The sequence below is a fragment of the Pleurodeles waltl genome, chromosome 2_2, assembly GCF_031143425.1.
Source record: "Pleurodeles waltl isolate 20211129_DDA chromosome 2_2, aPleWal1.hap1.20221129, whole genome shotgun sequence".
NCBI lineage: Eukaryota > Metazoa > Chordata > Amphibia > Caudata > Salamandridae > Pleurodeles > Pleurodeles waltl.
The window spans coordinates 30,334,956-30,355,147 of record NC_090439.1 but is presented as its reverse complement, the minus strand read 5'-3'; the positions used below and the strand labels follow the sequence as shown (position 1 = coordinate 30,355,147).

General features: G+C 41.4%; 1 protein-coding gene across 2 annotated transcripts in view; it reads right to left on the bottom strand.

Moving 5' to 3' along the window:
* BCL2 (BCL2 apoptosis regulator) overlaps window positions 1-19,815 on the bottom strand; it is a 501,592-nt gene extending 481,777 nt beyond the window's left edge. For both annotated transcript variants that reach the window (XM_069219442.1, XM_069219443.1), the window contains exon 1: window positions 17,890-19,815. In XM_069219442.1, the coding sequence (XP_069075543.1) occupies window positions 17,890-18,477 (588 nt within the window). In that variant the 5' untranslated portion in view covers window positions 18,478-19,815. The remainder of the gene's footprint in view (window positions 1-17,889) is intronic.
* Window positions 19,816-20,192: the final 377 nt, after the last annotated feature.

Below are 20,192 nucleotides of genomic sequence, written 5' to 3'. Positions count from 1 at the left end.
AGAATCTTCCATATGGTCAATTCCTGAGAATCGGGAGAAACTGTACAGCAAAGGAAGATTATTTCAATAATGCATGCGAGCTGACAAAAAAATTAGTGAACAGAGGTTACCCCAAAAAATTGGTCAAAACAGCGGCAAAAAGAGCCTGGTTTACACCAAGAGAGACACTTTTAATTCCACAGGTCAAAACAAAACAAACTCCTTTGACGTGTGTGATTACATATAGCCCAATGGCTAACAAAATACGTGCCAATATAGAAAAGAACTGGAAAATCATTAGAGATTTAAACATAGATAAACCATTGTTCACTTTTAAAAAAGTACGCAGTTTGAAAGACCAATGGGTTAAAGCAGCCAACACACAAACAGAAGAAAAAAACCTGAGATCAATGCTTCAATTACCAGCTATTCAGGGCCATTTTAGGTGTTTTAAGTGCTTTGCATGCCAGTATACATTTGATTCTAAAGAAATACTGTTAAATGGTAAAGTACATGTACAAAAAGATTTCTCAAACTGCAACACAAAGAATGTCATTTACTGTATAATGTGTCCTTGCGACAAAGTCTATATAGGACAAACATCACAGCTGGTGAAAACCTGCATTTTACAACATCAATCAAGAATTAAATACGTGGTAAAAGGTGTTCCCTTGGTCGAACATTTTCTGGAGTTCAAACACAAAGCAGAAGACATCCGATGGACAGTATTTGCTGTGGTCCAACAAAAATCAGATGGGGTACCAACAACGAACAAACTGTTGAAATTGGAAGCCAGGATGACAGAAAAATACCTATCAGCACGGAATGGTCTTAATGACAGTGATGAAATATGGACACTCATTGAGTGAACCTGCCTGGTACCCAAGTATTAAAAAGACAGTATAATATGGAGAAATGTCTGTAAACATAGGGCGTTTCTGAGACGGCCACCACACATGGCATACGAGTGGTTATGGAAATGTAATAATTTATGTATGTAAGCAGGGGCAACATGGATAAACGTTGGGTGGCTCACTGGGGGGAGGGCCTACATATGACTAGATTAAGTCTAACTTAAGCCCGCCAAGGTCCACGAGCATTTTATCAAGAAGGGTCGATAATCCTCGACTGACTTTATGGGCAGCTGCGAGATTACTAAAAATTTGAAGCTCCATATATGATTCGATTAAGCGGAACTTTAGGCTGGCAATAGATATATACTTACGATCTAACCACCATGCAATGTTATCACAATGCCGTAAATAATGCCTGTGATACTGGATGGACCAGGGAGGAGACATTAGACCTATGCAGGCAAACATTAGTAAAGGTTAGCTATATTCATCTCAAGTTCGCCTCTTTTCCCCACTTAAGATGGCCGCCATTTGAGTCAACATACTATTTGTGGACCGCAAGTCTAGTTCGCTGCCAGCTTCCCACAAACACCAACGACCGCGCACTACCGCTGTTAGATACGGAATGCGACTGGAGCGGACACACAGTAAAAATATTGAACGATTTTATAGTTACGCGTAGTCGCTCCGCTTGCGGTGGGCCCCACACCGGAAGGCAAGCCTGCAGCTAGTCAAGTAACCGCACTAAGTAAGTTTAAAATTATCTGCTAGTTCCTCGCGCAGCACTGTGCAGAATAAACAGCAATAGGCCATCCAGCAGACATACCTGTCTCGGTCTCCTTCACCACAAGCTGCACTACTGGAGGGGTTGCTGGGGGTGTACATCTGCTCTCCCAGTGAGCATGCATCTGTTTGTCTCTATAGCACTTATGCTAGCGAAGAGGTAATTGGCAATAGTATGGATGCAGAAGAAGACACACAAAGGGGCTCACTGGATTGAGGGCATGATCTGTTGCAGCGATGAGGCTGAAACATATGCTGAATAGGTACATCCCACAACCCATCCCAGGGACTTCGGAGGCCCACTCTGGTGCCATTTACTATGAATGACCCACCCCATATCTGTTAGAAAGATGCACGCATGTTTTCACCATCTGGTTATACTTCTTTACAGGTAGTGCTACTGTATATATAACTACATGTTATTCCACCTGGATTACACTGTTGCTGTGATTTTCAATAAAACAAAAATGTAAAAGAAACATACGTTCAGTGAGAAAACCCATCCCAAGTTTAACTGTCATGACAGAATATTTGTTGATTTCAGATAATGCCCTGAACATTGAGAGATGAGCAATAATACCATACAGGTACTACGAAGGCAAGAAAAAAAATCTGTTTATTCGGGGCTAAACCCCATAAACCATTCAAATTTTAAAACTCATTCATATATATATATATATATATCGTTAAAACAGGTTATAAATACATGCATCGATGTCTAAAACTAACAAGCATTTTCAATGCAACGGGTCTCACATTTGTTCGAGTTTGAACTATTAGCGTTGTAAAGCAAAAAAGAACGCAGTGCGGTTGCGCTATGTAAACTGCAGCCCGATCGCACTGTGTGGAAAATAAACAGACAAAGTAGTCCGAACTCCAGGCTGAAAACATCGAGCCTCGTATGTTTTTGGTACTTTACCGGTGCTGTGTAGGTGGGCTAAACACCGGAAAAGGCATGACATATGCATGCCTTTCACAAATGAAAGCAAGCGGATTTTAAAAGGTAAGCCCACGAACCAATGGAAGTGACTGACGTGGCATGGGCGTGGTTTCAAGCCCAAAGAGAGATTACAGAATGGACGGAGCACTTTGTGCTCGCCCATAAAAAGGCACTAGCATCCAATGACTGCAAATAAGATTTTTTTCTTAGTGGCCTTTTTTAAAAGCAACAAATAAAATCTAGTATTAGGCAAATAATCATGAATAACTAGGCTTGTGCAATATTTAATTGACAATACTTATGACCTTGACCATTTATGGTGTACATTTGATTAATTAAGTGAAGTAAACCGCTGTGCTCCTCTGATTATGTGTTAAAGAAACTTTGAGATGCATTCAAATACCTGGACTTTGTGGGGGTTTCATGGCCCTGCGTTTCAAACTAGAAAATCTATTTGCACAGACACAACTTACAAGTAAATTATGACCTCAGAGTATTAAAAACATGGGCACAAATAAACGGATTCTTGCATATTCACCGGTCGCTTGAATCTATGACCTGCAGTTAAAAATGTATGTCTTTGTTAATTGGTGTGTATTTCTTCATTTCGCTAATGTGGTACAATGCATATCCCAGCTTTATATATTGCATTCATTTGACCTTACTGCGGCATCTTTCTTTTTACTGAATGATATGCTTTATTCTCTGGCTGAACTGACTGGTTGCAAATGCTTACGTTTGCTAGCTTTTACCATGTATGTGTGTCTTATAGTTTTTTAATGCAATAAAAAGAATTTGAGAAAAAAAAATCGGATTCTTTTTTTCAATAAATTCGTAACATAAAAGCAAGCCCGTCCACCACTAACAATATGGGTATGTATGTAAGGCAACCAACATTTGAATTAAAGGACTACACGTAATAAATAGCATGCACTCTAGGAGCACATAAAGAAGCTGCTCAGAGATTAGCCTGTAGAGTTGTAAAGATGTCAATCACTTCCAGGCCAACTGCGAGAGCAAACGCCATCTTTATTTAATATGCGGCCATGAAGATGGGAAGAAGTGACTTGGACAAAATCCACTAGGTTTTGTCCTCCCATTTCTGTCCTTGGATGCATTGCTAGCTGGAAAAGCTCCCTGGAGTTGCATTCTGTGGGAACCTGGCAGCACTTCTGGCACTAGGCACCAATTCCAGTAGAAACCACTTCAGCTGTTCTTCGAAACAGAAGCGAGGGTGTACATCAGAATACTGCTAAAGGTATTTTGTGTTTCCTATAACCCTTTCACACAACAATCTTTAACGATTAGATAACTGGATCTTTTTTTTTAAAGTCACTGTCACTCAAATGCCATTTAACTACATTGCTCTCAAACTCTACAAACCCAAGTATGTAGTGTGAGGTTGTGGACAAGGCACAAGGACGAATAGCTGAACCTAGGAATGGTAGACGATATCACAGCACTAAAAGCTCAAGGAGGAGCAGAGTGGTCTATGGCTTTTTAAAATATATCACTCACCCCTTTCAACTGCTTTCACTTTGTTTTTCGACTATACACAGACTAGTTGATCTTTCGGGAGCCCACTAGTACATATGTGTTCACAATGGAGAGGCTAAGCTTTCCATGGCCACGTGACAATAACCATCGCCCTCTAGAGTCTCTGTGTGCATGCCCAAGGCGAGCCCATCCGTGTCTAAACTTGAAGCACTTCCCAATCTAGCTTGTTTCATGTTTCCTTTACTGATGGTGACTGGGAGTCTCTGATGTCTACCCCAGGAGTCTCCTGGCTACAGAACACCAATGCTAGACCACAAAGGATACATCTAAATTTGCTAACAATTACATACCCACTCCTAATATTAATGAGAACACTATACTCCGTTAAGCCCTTAATATTAGGTATGCTAATCAGCATTTCTCTCCAAGCATGATTCAGGCATCTATCATAATGAGACATGGCTGTCTGATGCTGATTACCACGTTATCAGAGGCTAGCCTTCCAGTGTACTGCATTCGTCACATAATTGCACTTTGGTAGGGGAGGGAGCATTGCAATATTTGTAGATTTCTTAATGTAGTGACTAAATATTTCATTATGAACAATCTTCCCTGGGAGTGTTACCATACAATGTCACACTTGACTAAACATAGGTATTCAAGCAATTTATTTGCAGACACATCGTAGTAGCTAGCTTACCCCAACTGCGATATTAGTCAATCAACATTTAGTGCGCTGTGAATTCGATACTTGGATTGAACATTTTGCCAAATGTTGCAGAGGAAGAGAGGATGTGTAAAACTATGCAGCATAGTTTTTCATCAATTTCCATAGACTGAGAAAATGAGAGCCTCCTTTAAATACTTTGTAGTGAGAATTACAGACTGTCAAGACTAAAAGTGTATAACAACAGATACATGTCTAAGTTTAGGTCCAGATATGAAGATACGCTGTTTCAGAACATGTGACTGTATAGACACAGATGAAGCTGCATAATACGAGACAGCATGTGGCAGTATTAGGCACCTAAACTCAGGGGATTTTACAAGAGGATTTAGGCACTCATTCTGCCTCATGCAAGGCCCCCTACGTTGTAATTTTGCATACCAGAAATAGTGATACTACGAGGATCGGTAATTCTAGACTGGAGAACTGCCACCTCATTCCAAGTGTCCCACCATGGAATGATTTTGAAGGTTTTGGGCAATGGATTCTGGCTAACTGTTTTGGGAGGAGGTTTGAAATGGGTCTTTATTTATGGGGTTTGTCATTTGTGCGGGCACAGTATTGGTGTAAGTGTATTTATCTCAGAATTATTAAGGGGATGTGTTTTAGGGTGGTAGGGTGTAAAGTTCTAGAGAGCACAATAGATTATTTGTCGATATTATTGTAAGGTGGCAAAGTCCTACTCCTCCTCTCAAAAATATCACTTACAAAAATACATTCATTCTTTGAAGTTGTTGCCAAATGTATAATTGTGCCCTTGCTTAAACATGACTATCCCCCCCAAAAAAAATATGAAGCATCCCTCCTCCAAACTTGAACTACAACAAATAAAAACAAACAGATACGTAGATCAGCGTAATGGATACAGTAGACACATTATCATATACCTATGATAAGAAGACATAAAAGCAAGCACAAAAATTCAAATAAACCTCACCATCAAGGATGAAATGATATGTCTTGTGAAACCAGAACTCCCATATCTTACAGCTTAGTTACCAGATCCTAGTTAATAGAAAGATTCTTATTAGTGTTAGAACAGAGAAAGAGACTATATAAAGCGAATGGTGAACACAGTGGCTCCATCTAATCCAAGTGCCTGAAATTTCCTCAATCTGGGGCTAAAACATTAGCCAGACTTTTTTTTTATTTTAGACATTTGACTGAAAAGGATATATACTTTTAGAGAACTGTTGAAGCATAACATTGGGTGATATCACTGGCTGCCACGTCTGTTTCATAAAATGCAGTACTCTAGTTGCAGTTTAGAAATGACCAGCGGAGTAGTTTCCCGATTCTTAGACACTGATTTTTTTTTTGTTGATATTGATGAAAATCAAAAAGAATATTTTTTTCAATAAATTCAAATGAAAGAAGCCCAAGCTGACAGTCAAGGGTGCATGCAGTGGCACAGAGTTGAGGAAGACTTCCAGGGTTTTCATCAGATGTTAGTGGGGGCACGAAAGGAGCGGGATTGCATTTGTTCCTACAGCTAATATGTCGATTTAGGATAGATTCTGTAAAAATAAATAAAAAATAAATAAAAATAATCCTTGCCTACACTTTTGAGAAGGGTCCATAAGCACTGAGCAACTTATAGACCCATTAGCAGGGTGCTGGTTAATGATTTAATCAGCTAGATAAGGTGATTTGCTCAGGGTCGCCAACAGTAGTAGAGCCCTGGGACCAGTAGAATGTCACAATGACTGACTGTTATTCTGAATATCGGCAGGCCAAAATTCGTAATTTTTTGGAGGAAATGTGGAATGTCTTCTACTACAGAATCAGGTTGAAATTATTGGGGTAGGTGATGAATGTTCTCTGTGTAGAAATAGTAGAACAGGTCAAATGTATTATCCAACAGTCGCATTAACTGGAACAAAAGAGATCATGGATCAGGACAGATTGTTGTGTAAGACTTTATTACTAGCTGAGCGACCCTCAAAGTTGTTATTCTTTTCAATCCTAATATCGAATTCACTCTAAACAGATTTGAATTTCCTAATGCCTAATGTGGCAGGGAAACACAGAACAAGGCTTTATTGCAGAGCTGAGCAGGATATCTGCATATCCACAAGACACGATTAATTTGGAATTCTCCCTCGGATTGTGTAAGCAAAACTAGAAAGGGATTTCTGCATAACCACACTCCACAGCTGTTACAAAAAGCTCATTTTGCTGGTCACTTTCAGTGCTATATGGGACTCAATGCCAGGATACCGATGGTTTTCACTCAGCGCAGATGATTGCGAAAGGAGTGCACATATTCCAGTCATGAATTGTGTTAACACTTTGCTATGTTCGAGTTAAACTGGATATTATTAGTAAGCACGCACAATCTCAGGTGGGAAAAAACTACCTTTTTCAAATTCACACAATGTGGAGAAATGGTAATGTAGTCCTATCATAATATTGATTACTGTATCAACCTCATCTTTCTGGTGTAATAGAAGATAGACAAGCTTCGCCTGTTGGGCTCCCTTTTGGGGCTTAGGTGCTATGGTTTAAAATACCTAAAGAAAAACCATCTACCCCCACCTTACCGATAGAATCGTGCTTTTTAGGTCTGGCTAAGGACACATTTTGTTTTCAAGCAATCCTCGTGTCATCGCTTCTACAAAATAGCACAATTGGTACAGAGAGTAAGTCTGCCTCACTCACCCCTTGATTTAGGTGTGTTTCCCATTGTTTTCCAGCGCTTCATTGCGCTGTTCATCAAGGCCATGACATTCTACGACTGGTAACATTGTCCTATTTGTGTTTAGTGATGAGGTATCAAATGTATTTTTTGTGAGGCTGCAGACGTAACATGGCAAGTAACTGATGATTGAGAGCAATTGCTGGTCTTTGATTTATTTACTTTGTTGAAACTACAATTTAATAGCTGAATTATGGCTTTTTTTGTTTAGGAAGTGTGTGCTGTTTTGATGCCTTCGCCTGTCAAAAAGACAAGGGGCGTTTCACCAATCAGTGCTTAACTCTGCCTTCTAACTTCACTATACAACAACAAAAATCTGGTCTTTTGTCAAAAGAAGCTACTATGCAATTTTACTCTGTATGCCTTTTAGGTCCACGACTTACATTGCAAAATGAATCTTGTGACTCCTTAATAGAGTGCTCTTCTTTGGCAGTATATCAGAACTCTGCTTTTGCAGTCTGTTAAGCACAATGCTCAAATACTGGTTTCCCTATTCTTCCAGCCAAAAGTGTTGCTTCTTTAAGTGAAGTTCTTTCTAGGAATCCTGGGGACAACACACACACACACGTATCCAACTATTACAATCCTCCACACCAACAAAAAGCCAATAGTACAGGCTTCGTCAACGCTTGTTTCTAATATGTTAGCTTTGGCAAATGGCTTAAAAATATATGAAATTTCAAAACTTACTAGGTAGCAAGCTGCATGTACAAACTCATCCAAACTCCCTGCTCACTACATTATTGTTGAAGTCTCAGTCCCTGATGTGTAATCATGATTGTGTAGAGTGAAACTCTTCACTGGCATCATCGTTGAACATTTAGACACTGAAGGATACGTGACTATTAACATATTTTGGATACAGTGTGCAAATTTGAAATGGTCAGCAAAAGTCATACAAGGGGGGTTTTACAGCACATGCAGCACTCAAAGCAAAATGAAGAATTAAACTCTTTTAGTGCTAAGGCTATATACCGAACAGTGCAATTCTTCAACCCTTAGCATTTAATTTATTTAATATCTATTTTGCATCCCGTTCATTAACTTTCACACAGACCCTGATAAAAAAATAATCAATAACTCTCCAGCAATTGCAGCCACTTTAAAAAATATGGAGCCAAAAGATTACCATCACTGGAAGACACTGATTTTTCTTGTGCTTCAGTAAATTAAAGGGCTGGGAAGTTATTTGCTTTTCCCAAAAAAAGACACCCACTCAGATCAGAAAAAGGGAACAACGGCTTTTTGAACTCATAAAAGGCGTTCTGTTTGTTGTACCACGTCAAGCAGTAAGCTTCCACTGCAACATAAACTGCAGATCAGGGATAGTCTAACACTGCAAGACAATAAAATGATTTAAAAAAAAAATTTCAGAAAGTAATACTAGAATAAAATACTTTATTACGGGAAATAAAGAAAAAATACTGCAAGTACACTAATAAACTGGCTTTATAACAACATGCTGATTAAAGATTGTTTAAATGATTAACGGCAGGGAAAGAGCTAAAGATGTCCACTTTCAAACAAATTTAAAAACATTTACCAAGAAAATTGTAGGATTCAACTACTCCAAACAACACCATCACAGGCAAGCAGCCTTGGCTTCCATTCACTGGAGTCTTCATTACTGGGAGTACTATGCAGTCATGGACTTCTCCGGCATCTCTGTAGTGTATTTTGGTCACCTACGTGATGGATAGTTCTTTCTCATACATGATTTCATGCAGACTAAGACTCTGCGGAAAGTTTTTGGTTAAAGGGGCAGTCTGACCTCTCAGATGAGAACCACACCTGGTGCACCAAAGCTGGATATGTAGCGGGAGCTCCCAACTCGAGAGTAGGTGTGTTTAAATTAAGTCACTGTGGCACACAGGTACGCAGACATCCAGGACAACCGCTGAATTGAGGCCACTTGGTGCACGCTCAAGTCAAATACACTGAAGTTGGTGAAACTGCAAACATCCGAGAATTTTCCACAAATATTTCATTAAACTTAAGAATTTGCAGAAATGACCACCAATGAAATATTCCCAAAAAATAATAGGTACCTGTTAACTACAAGGTTAATGGTTGCCTGTAATCTATTACCTCCGCAGCTATTTCCACAATATTTATCATCTGGTTCTTAAATAGATCCCTGGATCATCATTTACATACACAAAGAATGAAGAGGGTACCGGGATATTATATACTAAAACTGAAAGGTTTTAGCACTTTTGGGGTCAGAATAGGATCACAAACAGATTTATAGCTGTTGAAACCTATACCACGGGCCTAGAGATAATGTTTTCCTACTTGACAAAATGAAAGTCCTTGCTCTGTCGCTTCATTGATCTCCATTCTTTTACAGTGTTCTCAGTGAACAAAGGTTCCATAGAGAATGTGACAAATGCAACGCGTATGCTACTTACTACAGGTCTGTCCTTCATCCTAATTTCACAGCTGCCCTTGTTGCTTGAGCTCTGGTTGCTGGCAACAAGCAAGAAAATATGCCCAGCAGGAAAATATTTAGAATACTCAATGCACACTACACAGAAGTAATCTGGGATTCCCAGTGCAATGAAAATGGGGGTTACTGGGTGTCAAAAAGAAAATGGTAGCAAGTCAAAGTTCAAGTGTCTAGTTAGTGGGTGAACACTTGATTGCAGCATAAACTTTTGAAGGCCAGGTTTAGTGGCAATTTGCAGCACCCATTGGATCCAATGGTCATTATCTGGAACTAGAGAATTGACATACGAGATTAGGATCCAACTGCATACTAAACCGCTACATAACCTGACCTGTCAGGGTCTTTAGCGTATGAAGTATTAGGAATATTCGACTCACTTAAGGGACACCACCTTGAGAATTAAGGTAAAGGAAGAAATCCTTGTGTACCTCTAGGGCTAGAAAAGGGACAAATTAGACTCCCACTTACTCCAGGATTTTAGCAGGAGAGGAAGCTAATGTAGGCTTCCCACTCTCACAGTCCTGGAATATCTTCTGCACGGCGACGAGGCACACATTTTGAAGCCACACTCATCTCATGTTGCACGGTTTCTCTGGAAGTTCAGACAAGTACAAGAAAGTCCCGGATAACCAGTATAAAGTTCAAGGTGGTAGTGGGCGAAAACCAGGGTTATCAAAATGACTGGATTACTTACCTATTATATATATATATATATATATATATGTATATATATATATATATATATATATATATATATATATATATATATATACATACACACACACACACACACACACACACGCACACACACACATATACAACCAGAGTTGGGCTCATTTTCCTAAGCTTTGTCCACATTGAAGGAGTGTGGACACACTTGCAAGTTAGAGGAATGTATATTCCAATGCAGACTTGCTGATTTCCCCAGTAAGGTGTCTGAAATGTTCCAACATTTCAGAGGGCAGGACAAAGAGGGTATTCCACAGACAGCCAAGGGATGTGTATTGGGGAGAAACAGTCAGGTATCCTAATTATCAGAAATCTATATCTCAGGTGATATGAACAAAGAGCTACTCTACTGATTCTGCTAAAAGAGGTTCGGTTAAATCTTGGTATTCAAGAAAAGCCTTGCCATGGCGGGATGTGAATATGAATTCCTATGATCCTCCTAGATGCATCATCAGGTTCTGAAACATGAGGCTACATGGATATTGTCATATACACAAGGGCAACTGAAAGGAGAACCTTGATTCTGTGCTGCAATCATCTTGCCTTTCCCGAAGGCAACATTCCCTCAGCTCGTGGACTTCAATTCATGTAACACACAATACGTTTACAACACACCTATCATATTGCAGTACATAGACCACATATAGTGAAACAAAGGACCTAAGTTGTGAGTAACTGTATGAGTTTGCACACAGAGGGTCATTAGATTTGTTTTCCTGGGGTACCGGTAAAATGGAGTGAGTTTCTAACTAGGATCTCAGCTGCCACCAAACAATACCATCCCCACCTCACAGATGGTGAGGGGGCAGTCCAATCCTCATCTATCGACTATTCATTCAGGTGCACTTTTCATGTATTGCCTGGCCAGCAAAGCCCTATATCTACTCTGTTGGTGAAACACTTGAAATCAGGGAGCACACTTGCAAGGCTTACTGTATTTTGACAGGAATTAGGAACAAGCAGTAGGTCTCGCATTTACTTGAATTAGAGCTATTGGCATTGTAAATCCATAACTGGACTTTTCTTTCCACATAATTTGGTCAACCATGCCTCAAAATTTTGTCTTTTTCTGCCACATAATTCCAGCCGCAGCACGAAGGGGAAAGACAAAAGAAAAAAAAATAGTTTGCCCACGCTGAAGTATATCGGCAATCGTACAATAATCCATGTAACAGAAGCAGACTGCAAGGCGTGACAAAAACAGCCTCAAGGCGGGACAAACGTAAAGCATTTACCAATTACATCAAGTGAATTTTGAAAGGCAAGCCCAGGAACAAATGAAATTGATGGGCGTGATTAAAAGCCCACAATATTTATAACAGGTCAAAGCACTTGTGCGCCCGACCTAAAAATAAAAGGCAAGTCAGAAAACAATCGAACCAGACAGGATGGTCCAACCTTCCTTAACAACATGAAGAGGTACACCCTCACAGAGGTTGTCCCAGATGAGAAATGCGAAGAAAGGCAGTAAACCTTTAAGTGCAATGAGTAACAGAAGTGTTTAGAAAAGAAGGATGAGACCACAAAAGATAGAGACGTAGCTATTAAGCAACAAGCTTTCAATTAACAAAGGGGGTGGCTAATTCCTTATAAATCATACTAATTCCAAAAACATCGTTAAAATCTAGAAAATTATGTTTTAGAGTTTAGCAAAGCTGTAACCACTAAAGCAATTAACTACAGGATTTTCTCCCAACGGGACGTGGTTGCAAGCTTACCACCACCAGGAATTAAATAAAATGCCAGCACGCATTAAATATAAAGTTATGCGTGCAGTAAAACAGATCACAATAAAAACAGGCACTAAGGGCAATGTAGCTCTTGCTTATAAATTGCAAGAGTTCGGTTCTCTTGAAGAATCGAGCTCTAGAGGTACTTTTGGCCCTGCACACCAACTATCACAGATAAAAATATGTAAAGAAATGTTAAACCCCGAGTTACTCAAGCTGAACATCAAAATACACAGGTTGTGATACCTTTAACCGAACTGAAGATAAAAAGCAACAATAGTTCAAAGCACTAGTATTAAGGCCCGCAGACGCCTTCAGGTGGCAGTGGTGAATTGCAGCTATGCCCCAGTCGCTTCCATTGCACTTGTATTAGCTCTTTGTTTAGCCTTTTAAAGATGCACCTCCTTTATGAGTGTGCGTCTTGGAATTTATTTTTTTCAAAATTATGGAAAGCAATCTTAGTTGAAGTACAAGTGAATGTGTGATGTTTGCCTGCTTTTTGGTCTTGCATAGCTCAGATTGTAACATGCACAACCAGAACATTCATAATTTACTTAGCTTGTTGCCGGCTAAGCCTGTAGAGCCACTGAATGGTAACATCTACTCAAGCTTATAGAACCACTCACAAATAATCTCCACTCAAATTCATTGTATGTAAATTCTCCTCATACATATTTTCGGTGGATGACTTGAAAACCAGACTGTTATTTAATATTCATTGGGCAGATAAGGCCAGCCCTAGTTGCCACTACATATTAAAAACGTTGCTACACTAGCACAACAATTGCATAACATTACAATGACAGCTTTTACATGGTATTAAAAACATGATGTCAAAGGCTTTATTCTACAAATAATAATATGTCTTTGAAGTTGCTGTCATGTAGAATATTGTTTTGATGCAAGCTATCCAAAGACGATCGCCATTACTAGTTGAAGTTTTCCGATTTGCCCCGCTAGATACACCACATGATCATTAAGATGGTTGTCACTCCTGCATCATAACATGGTGACTGAAATAATTACCTTTGTGGCCCATTCCAGTTCAGCATGTCTCTGACTGAAAAGTGATGTATTACTGCACTTGTCAGAGAAAACTAATATATGACGATTCTGATTTAGAGATTGGAGTTAACTACATATCGTATGACTTCTGGAAGAAGAGATAAGTCAGGGGAAGAACCATCGACTGCAGTTTCTCCACCACACTAAGACCTAGGGTAGAGAAAATTCCAGTTGTGGGTCCTCCACTAAATTTGGAAATTGCTAAAGAAACCAAAAGGTTTGTCATTACCACACAGCTCTTTGAAAAAAAGACTTGAGATCTTGGTAATTTGTTTTTGAAAGACGACATTGCTATGGCGCTATTTTTCTAAGGAGACCTCCTGGGCGATTCTTTTAATTGGCAGAGGACAAAGACTGAACAGTACAGCAGTGTTCACTGCTGCTCGATGGGGTTTTGTCCATACCCGTGTTTCATTATATTCATATGACACTCAAGGGCATACAATGAATATAAATGAACATTATTTACATAATGGTTATCCTGAATAGCTGGCATGGATCTAGCACTCATGGCTAAACGTTGGATATCCCTGGAATACCCCAGCAGCTTTGAGCGGGGTGAACACCTCCTTTCTGGTCTCTGAAGATTATGTGTCCAGGCCTTTTGTGTGGTAGGCTACTTACTGTATTTGGGTGTATTAGTCATGCTCGCTTCAATCAAACTAATTAGACTAACACATCGGAAATCAATTATTTGGAGGTGGAAATTTCAGGACTGGAGATAGTGTCCATATTGACCTAGAGGGAGTCGGTCTTTCAAATTTCAGGCCACAAAAGTTCCTTTGTCAGAAACAGCAGTGACGACAAACCTCTTGTTTGGCTGTTCGGCGAACAAGGTAAAAATAACAAAGACTAGAAACAAGTGTACTTAAAACGTGGACTGGAGCAAAGCAGTCAACCACCAAAAACCTCCAACCACTCAAAGCTAAATTGCAATTATAAACATATATACATTTACCACTATAAAAGCTAAAGCAAAAGAAATTAAATTAGTAAATACCGAATTGCACTGAACATTGGGACGAGCATTTGTGAAAACAGTTAAATACAGTATTAAATTATCTGTCCATGCTCCGAAATAACAATAAACAAAGACCAGTGCAGCAACGATTCAGAGCACGAGATGCCCAGGATCGTAAAAACTGGAGCAAGCGGGGAGGTGCAGCAGGAAACTCTTTCCTGTACGCCGTTCATTTGAGCTCTGTATCGAGGGGCCTTTCTACCTCACGTAATGCACTCTGTGCCAGACTTGTGAAAACAATGCGAAGGAACATTTGAGCAGGCGTGGGAGGTTCTGCATGCCTGATCTTAAACACCACGTGAACGGGTTAGAAGCGAAATTAGACTGGAGGGGAGAGAGGGTAAAACCGTAAAACTAATTCTCTTTAAAAGTGAAACTCTCCTACAAATCCCAACTCCCTAACTTCGAAAGACTGTGATTCCAGCCTATTATCTTTCAAAACTGCTCACACTTCCATGTTGGCTGATCACCAGAATAGCGTGCTATATCAACAGAGCACTTTCGCATTCCCGTGACGTTCACTTGGCACGAGACACATGAGCACTGCGCAATCGTTGCCTGCAGAGGGCGCCCTGCTATCTCGGAAGCCTCCTCGACTGCCTACCTGTCTCCCAGAGGAGGAGGCGGGATCAGTAGCGCAATGCACGACTTAGAGGCCAGGCTCATCATGGATCACAACTCTGACATTTTGTGTCAAGGAGCATCTTGGTTTTTTTTTTTCATTTTTAAATCACTGGTGTTATGGTATGCCCCTCTTTCTGGGAGGGGTGTTCTGGGGAGCAGAGCCTTCATACAATACTCTAGAGCCACGTTGCTCAGCATTTCCACATCTGCATGGCAAGTGCATAATTTACAAAGGTTCAAGAACGGTATTTCCAACTGCTGAATTATTTTAATGTCGGAATACACTTTCCGTTTGACAGACTGGACGGAAACTGAGTCAAAAAGGAAACACGAGCAAGCAAAAACTCCCCCTTCACCTCTACAGTTTGCATTATTGCTTGTTTCGCACCCTGGTGTGACAAATGGTGATGACGAACTCACTAAAAAGTAAAGAAAGTATTTACTGCACGGGGCTCACACACGAGGCATCTGGCGGACCGGATGATTCAAAGATCAATTCTTACAGTTTTCCCCGGAACATGGAGCACTGAGAAAGGGAACTTGCAATAATCACGAGACAAGAATATGAGCAGGCAACATAAAGAAAGTACTTACAAAATAGAATTACTATAGCTTCCATGAAGGAGTAAAACACATTAATATACCTGCTTCGAACATGTGTACGATCCCAACATTGTTCCAGGTCAGTTAATGTTAGGCATCCATGAGCCTCCTCTTAAGAAACACATCTTCCCGCAAGTCTTACAATAAGTACAACCTTAATGTGTGCGGAATAAGTTACGTAAATAAAAAATATGTTTTTCCTCTCAGCTGAACGTTTTAAATCCATAATGATTTACTAATCTGAGATAACTGTTTTACCACCTGTGTATCTAAATTGGCATCATGCATGAGTAGCACAGTTACTGTACGGGTGTAGCACACAGTCTGCCTTTGGTATGGCATTGCAGCACCTGTAGGTGGTCTCGCATACGATTTACTAAAAGTTTCCAATGGAGACAGGAGTCTGGTTAGATTGTGAGGTGGGGGGCAAGTGTACCAGCTTTCCTGTTCTTACCGACGATTTAAAAAATAAAAATAAAATAAAATAAAAAAAAACTTGAACATAGAGCTTTACCGTGTCATGGTTTCACACTGGTGAAATTCCTCACCTTATCATGCAATGTGTATAAAGTGATATGTGAGGGGGCTGAAAACAGGCACATACACAACTCATTTTAGTCGCAAAATGAAGGTCTTCCCACTCGAAGAGAAACAGTTTGAGGCTACAAATAAACAAAAAATGCATTGCCTTCAATGTAGTGGATTGGTATCAACTCCAGACATCAACACTCATGCATGTATGGCTTGTTTGTAGCATTACGACAACACACTTTTAGAATTTCAAAATTCAATCCATAACTTTCAGAAGAAAAAAAACTGTTAAGAAAGTAAACATTGTTACAGTTAATGGACTTCAGGTTCAGCTCTCTCCTTCTAGCAAATCCATAGTGCTCAATAGAACCCTTCGCATCGTAATCAATACATTCCATCTCATCCATTTGCATCTATTTGCATATTGGCTTGGCAGGTTGTGAAACTCACTGTTGACCTAACGGAGAGATGTGCACTATATGAACAGCACAAATACATTGAATTTATCTTCAGTTGAAGGTCGGAGCATGCTGCTTTGGGCACCAGTCAATCAACACTGTCTTTTAAAGTCTAGGGAAGCAGTTAAATCGTCTGTTTCAAAGACAGATGATTCCATACAGCGGGAGACTGAAGAACATTGGGCATGGTTCCCCAACTATGACTGAACTCTAATTTCCCATCGTCCCACATAAAGCATACTTTTTGTCAATGTCATAGGCGCCCGAGTAACTAAAAGGTGACACACTATTGTTCCAAACGCCTAAACAATTCATTAAATATTCCTTGACTCAAGAGAAGACATGCTCAATTCCCTCGGTTATTGCATATTTGGTCGCTACTGTAGCAATGCATCGCTACAAGATGGAACGATCTCTCCCCAAATGAGGTGCATGTTGCATAGTCGAAATGTTTGGAATAATGTTGGTTTTTGACCCTGAGGCTTGAAAACATATAAATTTCGAACTAAAAAAACAGGCTGTTTTGGTACTACCTGTCACCCTTTCCAACTTGCAATCACGCAATACTTTAATTGACAGTGGATACAAGACTGAAATTCAAATCTCAGCTTCCTCGGTTGACCAAAATTGTGAAATCTTTGACTAAAAATGCCCTCTCTCGGTGCACGTGATTTCCCTCAAATGGGTAAAGTGGAGGTGTTTAGAAATATTCGGAATACTGGGTTATGTGCTAGATTAAAGGTATTTGGCTATTTACATTCATTTAGGCTTGCAGATAGCTAATTTCATGGTAACGGAAAACATATTCCAGTGAGATATTTTGAAAGACTGCGGACTGCGTTGATATGTAAAACAGTTTTCATTAAAGTGCTGTCAATGCACTGAAAGCTGCCTCTCTACAACCAGGGAAGATTCTTACCACATTTTTGGCACATCTAACCCTTTACATGGTATTCAAAATTGTTAACATCCCAGAAGCAAAATACTCCCCCCCACCCCCCGCCCATCGAAAAGAAACTGAAAATGCATTTCTTCTATCATGCTTTCACTTATTTAGCGAAGCAGAGCTTCGAAGTGATTACGTTCCCAGTGCTGCACTACACAGTCTCTTCATTTACTCATTATATTGTAATTTCTCCGGGGCATGGATGTCCACATTGAGAAACACAGATGCCATTAAGCGAGGGAGCTGTCCACCTACCCAACCGCCGTTGTCCAGGATCCAGCGCTGCAAGTGGTGGTCAAGGTACTCGGTCATCCATGAGGCAATACCATCGACCAGCTGGGGTGCCATCTCACGGTGGATACTCTCCAGGCTCAGGGCTCCACCAAACTCAAAGAAGGCCACAATGCGACCCCAGTTGACTCCGTCACGGAACAGCTCTTCAGCCACCGTGTTGAAGCGCGCCCGTGCTGTGCCAGGAGGTGTGGGGCAAAGCAGCTGCTCGGAAAGGTGGCCAAAGTCACGGCAGTACCGCCGGGAAAACTCATCAGTGGCCCACTGCAGAGTGCGGTGGATCTCGGCAGGCGGTTCCCGGGGTAGGTGGTCCACCGTGCTGACACCAGGTTGAGCAGCAGTGGGCACGACACTTTGACCAGTGGCTTCAGAAAGATTAGCAGTATTGCCAGGATTAGCAGCTTCATCTGGAAGTCCTGGAGGTGGCCCATTTCTTCCAGATTCCTCTTCGCGAGCACTCCACTCCTGGTACCTCCACTCATACCCCCTTTGCGCAAGTTTGTGGTGGAGATACTTTGCCACGATCTCCCGGTGATCGTACCTTCTTTCCATGGCGATGGAGAACCGTCTGTTTTCCAGAAATATGTGACCTTTTCAAGAAAATGATTCCCTAAATTCCATCTATTTTAAGAGGGGGAATTGCCATTGTGTTAGGTGCCGGATCCAAAGGTTGTGCCTTGCACTATGATTGACCATGCCCTACATCCTCAATTTCCAGTTCCGAAGAAATTTCAGTCCACAGACTCCAGTTCGAGCAGAACTTCTACAACTGTGGTTTCTCACTTTAAATTTTCAGCATAGCAATTTGCCTTTGCGCTACTGCATTATGGAAGTGTAGAGCAGCAAGACAAAGCTTTGCCTTCATAGCGAAACGGCTCAATGCACTTCTGTTTGCAACAGGGACGTGCATTAGAAAGACAGGCACTGTTCTCTGCTGGTCAGAACTGTAAAGTTCATGGCATACAGGCACACCGGGTAATAGCAGCAAGAATGAGGGCTGTGGGCATCCTACGCAGTGATGGCCAAGAAGGCATTCCACGGCCCCTCTGATCCCAGCCTCAGCACCAGTGTAGAGGAGGGCGCCATCTGCGGAGCTCTACGCCTCGAAACAAGTGAGACAGACACAGAGGTCTCAAAACCAGTGAGGGGGACTTCAGTATGAGTACCCCGATGTCAGGACCAGAGAAGAGGCGGGCTCCATGAGTTGGGTCTCAGGACCAGTGACGAGAAAGGAGGACGGCTTCATTCGCAGGGTCCCAGCCTCAGGACCAGAGAGAGGAGGGACCTAGCGACAGGTTCCACTCACAGCTACGAGGGGGAGGGCACTCTGCGCTGTCAGGGGTGGGGATACAGACCGTACCTCAGCCAGAGGCAAGCTTGTGTGTGTTTTGATTGCTTTGGTCCTCCCTATCTCCTACAATCTGCAGCGCCGCCTCTCCTGCACGGCGGCAGCCATTCATTGCCATCAAAGCCAAACTTTCCAGCAGTGAGGAGACCGTGCTGACGGCTGCTACTGAGAGCGGGAACACGGCTTCGGGGTGCTGTATGCGTCCGCCCCGCCTGCTGTCAGCCCTCGTCTGCCCGTGTTTATTTATTTTTGGCGGCCTGGCTGAGCGGAGCGCTAGGGGTGGCCGCTGCTGGCAGTCAGCAAGGGGAGTGGCCAGGAAGGGGCCGGGCCGGGAGCTTGGAGGGGGTGTGTGTGCTGCATGCACAGCGCAGCCTCGGCTTCCATGGTGGAGGAGGAGAGGGTCCTGCAAGTCAAGGAAAGGCATGAGGTTAAACAGTAACGGCAACCTTTTCAGGCACACCGTACGGTGACGAGCAAACAGACAGTGTTGCTTTTATTTTGTCCCTTGCACAGCATTCGTGCACCGCATGCCCAAGAGTACGTCACGGCGTACGTCAAAATGTTTTCGTCACGTGACATCCTACCTCAATTTTCCCTGAGCACATACATAGCTCGTTCTTTCCGCTGGCTCCTATCCTAACTCATAAGGCGGTTTTGCTGTGTCACGGACTCCTCTCTTTTTGTAGCCTTTTATAAAGTCTACTGTTTACTTCTTGTATCATGTCTAATTTTAATATGCAATAAAAAATGAGATAAAGACGTGGCTCACCTTGCTACCCCCATCTCCCCCAGGGGGAAAGGCAAAGTTACAATACTTTTTTTGTGAGCTAAGTCTTGTACTCTATTGGGAAAGAGTTTTAAAATTATATGCACGATGATATTAACACAGTAAATACATTATGTTGAGGGAACTGTGCTG